This window comes from Pseudonaja textilis, chromosome 4, assembly GCF_049901715.1.
Source record: "Pseudonaja textilis isolate UNSWEBS1 chromosome 4, rPseTex1.2, whole genome shotgun sequence".
Taxonomy (NCBI): Eukaryota; Metazoa; Chordata; class Lepidosauria; order Squamata; family Elapidae; genus Pseudonaja; species Pseudonaja textilis.
This window is the reverse complement of record NC_141993.1, coordinates 53,880,497-53,890,553: the sequence shown is the minus strand read 5'-3', so window position 1 is coordinate 53,890,553 and position 10,057 is coordinate 53,880,497. Positions and strand designations below refer to the sequence as shown.

Genomic DNA, 10,057 nt, shown 5'->3' with positions numbered 1-10,057 from the left:
TTGTTTGGGCTGGGCCCTGCGCCCATTTCCGAATGCCAGGACTCAATCCAGAACACGAAGAGGCCCGTATCCACCGCTGGCAAGTGGGAAGCCCAGGACCTCCGAGCGGCCTCCGAAGACCCCCGACAACAGGCAAAACCGTGCGGGGAAGCCCGGAAGGGGATTCAAATTCTGCCTGCGTTCTTTTCAGACAGACTCGGGACAAGGGAGCGGGACGTCCGCGGGTTTTGCAGCCTTGTCCCGAAAACCCGAGGACATCACAGGCATGCCAAATCCCCCAAAGCGGTTTTGAGCGGGGCTTTTCCGCTCAGCGTTCCCAGAGAACGCAGACCTTGGGACGCAATTCGCACGAAAGGGCGCCTTCGTCCCTCTCTTCGTCCCTCAAGCTCTCTGCTTTGAGGCAAGAAAGCCAAGGCAAACTCCCAAGCACACGGCCGGCGAGATCGGCCGAGCTTTGGAGCACAGCAGGCAAAACGCCCCCGGGCTAAGCTACCGCTTTAAATCTGGCCCGGAGTCTGCCTCGCCCTCGGAACGCGAGATTATTTTCTCTCTCTCTCTCTCTCGTGCGCGCGCGCGCTCGCTCTCTTTTTATGAATGAAAGGCTTCACAACAAAAATATGTAAATTAAGGTCGACTTGATTGGCTCTATTTTCCCGAATGAAAAAAAAAAAAAGTAAAAAGTTAGGGAGTTCATTGTTGCCGAGAGGCGGGTTTAGGATTGCTCTGGGAGGTGTTCTGACATCCGAGTGCGATTGGGTGCCTGGTAGGGTAAACAAGCGGTGATTGACAGGCCGTGGCAGGGTTGTGGGCCAATGGGGACGGGGCGAGGCGGACTCTGGAGGCCGTTCGGGGGCTTGGAGAGCAGCCCGAAGACGACACAGGGCTTCTAGCGACTGCACCGCGGCAGCGCGATAGTTCTAACGGCAGGTGAGGAGGGGCAAAGGCTCGCTTAGCCTTCAGGCTTGGGGTGGAAATCCGGGCCCAGGAGGCTAAGCTGTGGGGTCGGTGGGCTCGTGAGTGCCGGTGGGCGGCGGGAGCGGGTTTTTGGGGGGGACAGGTGCTTAAGGTGTCTGTCTCCAGGATGCTGAGGATTTGCGGAGTGTGCGGAGAAGACCGTTGCGACTTTTAATTGGAGTCCGCTGGGATAAGGCCGGCTCTCGGGAGGGAATGGGAGCAAGGATTGCAAGAATGCATGGAAAGAGACAGTATGGCGAAGAATTGCGAGGGAAAGCTGTACAGCCGCGCCGCCACTGGCTGCAGCAGGCACTGGCTCCGCTGAGAGGATTGGTGCTTGCTTTTTTTTTTTTTTTTTTTTGTGAATGTGGGCGATTTTATGAATGGAGCTGGTTTTCTGTGAATGGAGCGCCTGAGTGCGGGGGCGGGGGCTGAACCTTTTCGCGGCGTTCTGCTCGGGGGAGGGGGTGGTATATCTGAAGGCGTTTAATGAATGGAGTGCGTCCCTTGTTATTGTGAATGAGGCCCTGCGTTAGGGTTCTAGTTACGCTGTACCTGCTCTGGTTGTTTGCTCTGCCATTCATAAAACTTAGGCCAGATTCGCGCGCGGCGCGGGGGAGGGGATTGTAACTCTATTGTTTGGCTACGGGAAAGGTTTTTCAGGTTTTTCACATAAGGTTCAAAAGAGGAAGAAGTAAAAACGGCGGCTATAATGCAAAATGCGAAGTAGTGAATATGCTGTTTTATCTTCCAGTTATTGCTTTAAATGTCAAACATTTTAAAACCGATAGGGTATTTTAGAAATTCGGGGTTTTCTCTAGATTTCTAGTTGACAATTTTGGGATTTTCCTGCTGGCATTTAGGAATAGCCTGCCACAGTTGATCTGCTAGGATAGAGACGATCATAAGCTGTTTTCTTACCACCCCTGTGGTGCTGTAAAACTACAGCTTTTCCAGAAGCTTTTCTTTAGAGCATAAATGGTTTATCTTTGTCGACCATTTAGCAAAATCTGGCTGGACGAACTAGCTACAAAACTGCCTTGAAAAAAAAACATTCACAGTCTACTTAAAAGTCTTGAAAATTCCATCAATAAAACAAGAACTGAGTTATTTAGTGCCCTCTCTCAGGAGTTATCTAAGATTTCTTAGTATTCTTTTGCTAAAACAGGAGTGCTTAAAAGGGTATCCATCCTGAATTTATTTTGTAGGAAGTTGAATATTGAATGAAAATTTAGTAAGTTCATGCTTAAGTTCTGGAAAATTACCTTCTCTTTCTATCTGAAACAGTTAGGCCTCGGGCATCTTTCATCTGAAAGCTGAGCTCTTACACAACAGAATTGATTTTCTTTGCACTTGTTGCTATTTATATTCTAGCTCTAGATCACATAGAAAGGAAAATGAACTTGAAAACCTATGACTCTGGCTTGTAATACATCGCTTTGTAATTGGCATTTGCTTTTTGTGCAATCATAACTGTTTCCATAGTAATTCTGTGACACCACCAATAAAGTTGAGACCTATTATCTGTTGGTTGCAAAGAAAAATAAGATGAGGGTTAAAAAATGAATAAATATAATAAAAATTAGATGAAGAAAGGTACTGTAATGGGGAGTATAACAAATAATCTGCAAAATTTTTGAATTATGCTCACATACTGCTAGAGAAAGTCTGTTAAAATGTAATGGTTATGGGTTTTGTTTTTTTAAAAAAATCTCTCTTCTCTCCAGTTTTAGATCTTCCAGAGCTAGATTTTGAACCCTTCTTATCCTGGAATTGCTCAATGCTAAAACCATTCAAAGGAATATTTAAGAATCTGCAAACACAATGGATGGCTTTTATGACCAGCAAGTCCCTTTCATGGTTCCTGGGGTACGTCTTGTATGGTTATACATTTTATGCAACTGTTTTCTTTATGCATGAAAGTTCTCTACTAACACCTTCCCAAGTTTTTGTGCCAAGTTTTATTTATTTTATTTGCTATTTGACCATTTGCCCTTTGTAGCTATTTTTTTTTCTTTCTTTTTTTTCTTTCATTAGAAATCTTGCACAGATGAATGTCGTGGAAGGCCAGTGAATGAAAGAAAAAGGAAATTTCAAGACACTGATCTGGCTCATGATTCTGAAGGTAGACTCATTACCATTCTTAATAGCACATCTAAACATTTTTGTAGCTTTTTAGTAGCCTTTTTTTATTTTCTTTCAGAATTGTTTCAAGACCTTAGTCGGCTTCAGGAGGCTTGGTTAGCTGAAGGTAAATCCCATTGATACCATTTTCTACATTTTTATTGTTCTTTGTTAGCTGTTGATTATAGTTATCTGTGAAACATGCTTCTGCGGCTGTTTTCTGTGCCTGTTTGAACCTTATCTGCAATGCAAACAAATGCATAGTCTTTAATATTGATCACAATTGTATTTTCCAAAATATTTGCAGTTTGTTTATTTAACAGAAACCCAGTTCATTTTTTTTTTCATTTTTGTAGCCCAAGTTCCTGATGATGAACAGTTTGTCCCAGATTTCCAGTCTGACAACTGTAAGTCACATTTTTAATCTTTGATTTTCTTGCCCTGAAGGCTACAAAAGATGATAAAATAGATGACTTGTTCCCTTGCGTTTGTGTGTCCCCTTTATTAATAGAATGCAATTCCGGCGGGTGCATGTTTATGGGATTTGTGAAGTCCATGTGACTTGGAAGGGATGGGACTGAATAGGAAGGATGGTGTTGGAGACTCTATTCATAATGGCCTTGCTTTAACTGAAGAATTTTGGAACATTTGTGCGGAAATCTTTGAGGCTGCGCCTAACCTTGAATCCCGCAGAATCCTTTCAAGTCCCCATGAATACTTCATATTATAAGAGATATTTAAAATCCATTTGCCCGTGAGTACACAAAAGCACTCTTACCAGCCTTTTGCCTCTAATTCCCTCAGTGACTTTCCTAGCTGTTATAGCTGTAGCTCATGAAGCTATGAAGGACAAAGCGTTGCTGGTGAAACTTGAGCAGCTTTAGGGAGTATTAGTCATTGGCAAGCCGCAGTTCTATGAAGCCAGCTACCAGAGTGCTCCCGCTGCATCACCAAGAGATTTCTGTCTTGTGTGCAGGGTTTAATAATCCTGTTTATACCTCTTAACACAAGCATGTTTTGTGCATAGTTTTCAGCCGTGGTCTTGATGTGTTGCAAGAAATGATGTTCTTAAACATCAGTGCTCAGACAGTATTTATTTGGGACAGGGAGCTTCTCTTATGTTTTTGCTGTTCTGGTTGCCACAGTATCTGAAGGCAAGAAAAAAAAAACATAGCCTGCAGAGGAACGGATTCTTGATTTCAGCTCTGTCACAGCATGCAATGGAATATCTTGTGCTACAGTAAATGCATGTTAATTATTGTCTTTTGATTACTTTGAAGTGAGTGGGAAAGTTGCCATGAGAGCTTCTCCAGACAGGCAACATGTTTGCTGGGGTTTGCTTGTATGTGTGTGTGAAAGATTGTTTGTGTATGTGTGTGTCCCATCCCTTCCCTCCTTTGGAGATGAAAGAGAGCCTGCAGTAATAAATTTTCTTTCTATGTTGACATTCTCGCCCAACCCTTCCAGTTCTTGCTGGGAGCAGTAGAAACTGAAATTAGGCTGTGTGCTAGGTTGTGTGGGAGGATCTGTTGTAGCAGAGATGTGTTCAGATACCTCTCTCCAGGCTTAGAACCAGCCCAGAACCTGAAGGATTATATGAAAAAAAACAAATGTCCTCTAAAAAAAGATGGGTGGTCCCGGTAAACCTAGCTTTCTTGTGTTGGAGAAGACAACAGTACATTAATGGTGATCAGCATTCATGATAACCGTGTTAATGCCAGAAAATATTTCCATTGGAAGCAGCTTTACATATGAACAAATGGGTTTTTGCCTGGAATGGTAATTTGTTTGGTTAATACAGTGTTAAATCCTTCTGGATTTGGATTTTTTTAAAAAGTATATCTAATTAAATGGTTAAAAAAAAACCTACGCTGTACAATATGGGTACCCAAACATCTGAGAGTCACGCCTTAAAAGTAGCTAATGGAGCAGGACAAAAATTAGAGTCAATTTATATTGTACTAAATTTAATTAAAATGTAATATAATTAATATGGCATTGTTTTCATGATTTTCTTCATCAATCACATTAAAAGTTCAATTTAGTAATACCTTTTGGAGGTTTCTGAAGATTGTGACAGAGGTTTTCAAGAGGCACATGAAGCCTTGCAAACTCAAGCTAAGACATCCAAGTCAAACTATAAATTAAGTATACTATGAGTGATCAAATGCTATCAACAGAGTTCTACAGAATTCACTACGAGGTGTTATAGTAATTTGGGGAGGGTTGAGTTATTGCCTTTTTTAGAAAGATATCTGGAGAGGAAAATCTACAGATCAAAGATCTCTCCTGCATTTGTGAAACCCAGTAGCAATAAAGCTTGCTATAAAGAAGAGGAATACTATAATATAAGAAGTAAATGAATAAAGGGCACCATTTGCACATTTAATGCTTTTTTGAAGCTCTGCTAGCATGGCATAGATTTATAGTGTATGATTCATGGCTAAATTATTATTGTGGATTCTGGCGCAAAAATCAACTGGTATGACTATTGGGTTAATCACAAACATATTTACTTAGAAGTAAATCCCATTTAAACTGGTGAGGCTTTGGGCCAAATGAATGGATATTGTGTTGGAGTTATTAAGGATACGGTTGAATCTGTTCTTGTTTTAAATGCTTGTCTGCTCTGCGGGGGATTAGCGTAAGTGTTTTAAATGTATTTTAAATTCTGGGAGATAATGTTGGAAGATTTTTCTTTCTTTTGATGCTTCTGATTATATAATTGCATAAATTCAAATTCTGGAGTACCTGTTTATGTAGAATGCTTAAAGTATAATTTTTATGAAAGCAAAGGCACCAGTATGTCTCTGTGTGTGTCTTCCTCTAATTTAAAACTGTTGAAAAAGTAAGAACAGCAGCTATAAGTACTTTCCCCAATCTAGTATTTTCCAGATGTCTTAGATACAGCTTCCTTCACAAGAAGAAAACAAGTTGAGATAGGCTGCTATAAGTTAACATGCTTGCCTTCTTTTTTTACTTAAAAAACCTATTTTGAATCTTATTGTCTCTATCCTTTTTAAAGTGCTTGTATCTTAATACGCATTTCCTCTTTTTTATTTTTTATTTTTAATGAAGAAAGATACAGTTGATAGCATTTGTTGTTTTGGTTCTGAATTGTTTCCTTCCTTGTGGTAACAATTTGATTTAGGGAAGAAAGTTTCTTTCCCTAGGGTAACAGTAACATAAATGCATAGTTAGCACTATGTGGTGGGACACATCCATTGGAGGATGGGTGCTTCTGATATTACTTGTGACAAAACTTCTCTCTTTTTTTGCCCCGTCTGCACAACTGCATTGCTGGGTGACCATTTACAAATTCTTAAAAGAAAGTATGTCTTCTACCTCATTATTTTCTTGGATCCTCTGAATGTGAATGATCTGGAATATCCACAGTGGAAAGGGGTGAGGTACAAAGACCACTCGTGTAGGGCTCAAATAGTACAGGTAGTCCTTGATTTTCAATAGTTCATTTAGTGACCATTTGAAGTTACAGCAGCACTGAAAAAAGTGACCCATGGTGATTTTTCACACTTATGACCTTTGTGGCACCTCCATAATTATGGGATCAAAATTCAGGCACTTAGCAACCGACTCATTTTAGGACGGTTACTGTGCCCTGGGGTCATGTGATCCCCTTTTGAAAAGCAAAGTCAATAGGGAAGCCAGATTCACTTAACAACCATGTTACTAACTGAAAATGTGTGGTGATTCACTTAACAGCTGCAGTAAAAAAGGTCTTGAAGTGGAGCAAAACAACTGTCTCACTTAGCAACATAAAGCTCGGCCTCAATTGTAGTCATTGAGGACTACCTGTAGTGCAAATATTTTAAATAATTTTTTGATAAAGAAACAATAACAAATAAAGCAAAGCTGCTTGCTTGGCTTCGTAGGTATTAAGCAAAGCTCTGAAGCTTTTGTGCACTTTTACAGAGGAGTAACTGGGGAAGCCAGATGTCTCTTGTAATGGTTCTAAATCGGGAAGATTTTTCCCCTCCCTGGAAAAAGAATTATCCATTTGTTCTTTCTGAATAAGAGCAACAGAGCAGAATACCTAAGCACTTTTTCCCTAACTTCCAAATGTTTTTCATTCTGATGTATGAATTGCTTCATTTGGGCTATTGGGAATTCTTTTTTGGCTAGGGTCCTCCTTTACAGCCTGCAGTCTGGGCTTGCTCCAAAATGTATGCTGGTCATTAAAATTGCAGTGAAAATTGCCATTTTATTACTAGTCTATGTCAGAAGAATTGTTTAGTTCTGCTTCTGCTGGACAGTTCTGTTTGGCATTTAAAAAATAAAGAATTGCACTTCCTTTTCCTCGTCAGAAAACGGGGTGCAATTTTTGTGTTATGGTTTATTTTAACTGATGTTGTTTCAAGCTTGCCTTGTCTTCGAGGCTCTGATTTTTTTTATGTAGAGAAGATTTTCAACAAGGAAAGTTAAGCATGTGATCTCATAACATGGTATAATCTAGCTGCATGATGTGATTCAGCTGGTTATTTATTTCATTTGATTTGTATGAGGAAAAAGTTGAATGAGAAGAGGCAAGTCTTTGCAATTCTTTAACTGAACTGAGCAGCCTCCTCCTAACTGCAGTTTAGTTTTGACTCTATTTTGGCATCAGAGAATGGGGCAAAGCCACAATGGCATAAAGCACAAGATGTACAACATACTTGGTGCTGTTTCAGCATTATTTGTTTACTTTGCTGCTGCCTGTGTACAGCAGGCAAGATTAAAAACATAAGACACCACTCACTCTAATAATCTTATATTCCTGGCTTTGATCTGATGTGATCCACTGATACAAATCACTCTTAATTATAATGAGGATATTAGACCATATACTTTCTCAGTACATGTATGCAGATATACAAAGGTGTGTACATGTGTTTACGTGTGTGGGTGTGTAATTGTAATATAATTTGAAGGCATTCCAGAACTCTTTCACTGGGTATTGGCATGGGGGACCAGACTCAATATTGCATGCTTCAAAGTCAACTTTCCTGCTATTTATAATTATTTTTATCAAGCAACACTGTAACTATTGCAGATTATAGAAATGGATTAAGTTTCATTGTTTCCTTGGAGTATCAAAGGGAAAAAAATGGTTTCCTTTTTTTGTTCTTGGCTTACTATTGAAGGTTTTTAAAATATTTGGCAGTAATCTGTTTAAAATACTTTTCCCCTTTTCCCTTTCACTCCAATTGAATGTTAGCAAGAAGTTACATAAACAAGGTTAAATATGCCTGGAAGAGCCGGCTTGATATATTGGTTAAGAAACTGGGAGATAGTGAGTTCTAGTCCTGTCTTGGGCACAAAGCCAGCTGGGTGACCTTGGGCTACTCAATCTGCCTCCACCCTAGGAAAGGGGCAGTGGCAAGCTACTTCCCAAAAACCATGCCAAGAAAACTGCAGGGAGTAGTCCAACAGTTGTGAGGATCCAGCACAGTTCCAGTTTAGCCCTTTTCCGGTTTTTGTTTTCATCCAGCAGATCTTTGCATAAGCCATTTGTTTTACCAAGAGGGGGGAGAGAGAAAATATCCCTAACTGAAATATGAAAAGCTAGTCTGCCCAGACAAGTTCTAGATAGCTTCCTAAAATGTTTGGTTGTAAATTTGTGTAACCCTTTGTATGAAGAGATCTTCCCCGGGAGGGAGGGAGGGAGAGAGAGAGAGATTGGTTGATTATTCAATTGGGCAGCAGTGAAACTGTCTCCTGTAATCTGAAGTACTCCAGGTAGCATGGACTATAAATCCTGTCATCCCAATTCAGCAAACTAAGTTGTGCCACAACAGATTTGGAAGGCAACAGACTGTTGGCTATCAAGGGAAAGTTTTTAGGTGTTAAAAAAACAGGAGTACTTTCCTATTGAACACCATGTTGCCTAAGATTTATGTTTATTCAAGTTTAAATGTATATGAAAATTTCTAAATTAGTACTAGAATTTATTTAAATTTCATAGAAGACAATGCTAAACAATTTTCCATCAATATTTCATTAAGTAATGAAATTAATACTTTGTTTTTTAGTCTTACAGCATCCCAAATCAATAGTTCCTCTTTAGTTAGTATTAATTCCCCTTAGCTGAGAACAAATGTGAAAGAATGCACAAAACTAATATCTGGTTAGTCTTTTCCTGATCCATTTTAGCATGGTAATTTTTGCATCAAATTCAAAATTTGATAGAGTGTAATTTAAAAAATAGCCAAGAATGATTCCTGAGTCCATCTCTAGTTCCAGCCTAGATCAGGCTTAAAAATATAATAGGTTTCTGTTCAGTTAATCACATACATATCCAGTAATCATTATAATACATTCAATTATACTTCCAATACCTGTAATCTGCAATAATGCCCTGTCTGGGGATGTGTGCAATGGGTGGAGCTGTACACTGTGATGGGGAAGGGTGAGGAGACTGTAAGATGATTTGATTTAAAGACTTATAACTATCTCAGAGCATTTAGGGTTGTTTCCAGTGATAAAACCACTAACATTTCAAAACATTAAAATAAGCTTAGAACTAAAAGATTATTATTATTGGTAAAACTATTTAAAACCAGCTTTGATAGGGTCATTCAAGTATCAAAATAAACAGGCATTTAGCCACTTTCTACCAAAAGAGGGGCCCATTTCTCCAAAGCTCTGATGCTGCTGTTGAAAAAGTTTGTCATAAACATATGGTCTAGCACAGGATTGTTAAACTCAAGACCCCCAGGCCGGATCTGGCCCATGGGGTACTTAGATGTGGCCCATGGGACCACCCTGGAAACAGGGAAGGTCTGGTCTGTGGTGCCTCTGCCAGTGAAAACGGAGCTCCATTTTCACTGGCAGAAGGTTGCAGGAGGCTGTCACAGCTAAAAACAGAGTTTGGGAGCCAATTTTTGCTGGCAGAATGCTTGGGCCACCACCAATGCCCCCAACATGTGCCGTCAAGATGGCTGTGCCCACCCTGCTCCCCAAGGTCAAGCACAACCCTGAT

General features: G+C 40.1%; 1 protein-coding gene across 2 annotated transcripts in view; it reads left to right on the top strand.

Moving 5' to 3' along the window:
• Positions 1-828: 828 nt before the first annotated feature.
• ETV5 (ETS variant transcription factor 5) overlaps positions 829-10,057 on the top strand; it is a 32,888-nt gene continuing 23,659 nt past the window's right edge. Inside the window, exons 1-5 of one of the 2 annotated variants that reach the window (XM_026701373.2) lie at positions 829-927; positions 2,682-2,823; positions 2,992-3,079; positions 3,158-3,205; positions 3,435-3,485. In XM_026701373.2, coding sequence (XP_026557158.1) covers positions 2,779-2,823; positions 2,992-3,079; positions 3,158-3,205; positions 3,435-3,485 — 232 coding nt within the window. In that variant the 5' untranslated portion in view covers positions 829-927; positions 2,682-2,778. Of the gene's footprint in view, positions 928-2,681; positions 2,824-2,991; positions 3,206-3,434; positions 3,486-10,057 lie in introns of both variants that reach the window. The other variant, XM_087933076.1, reaches the window with a different exon arrangement.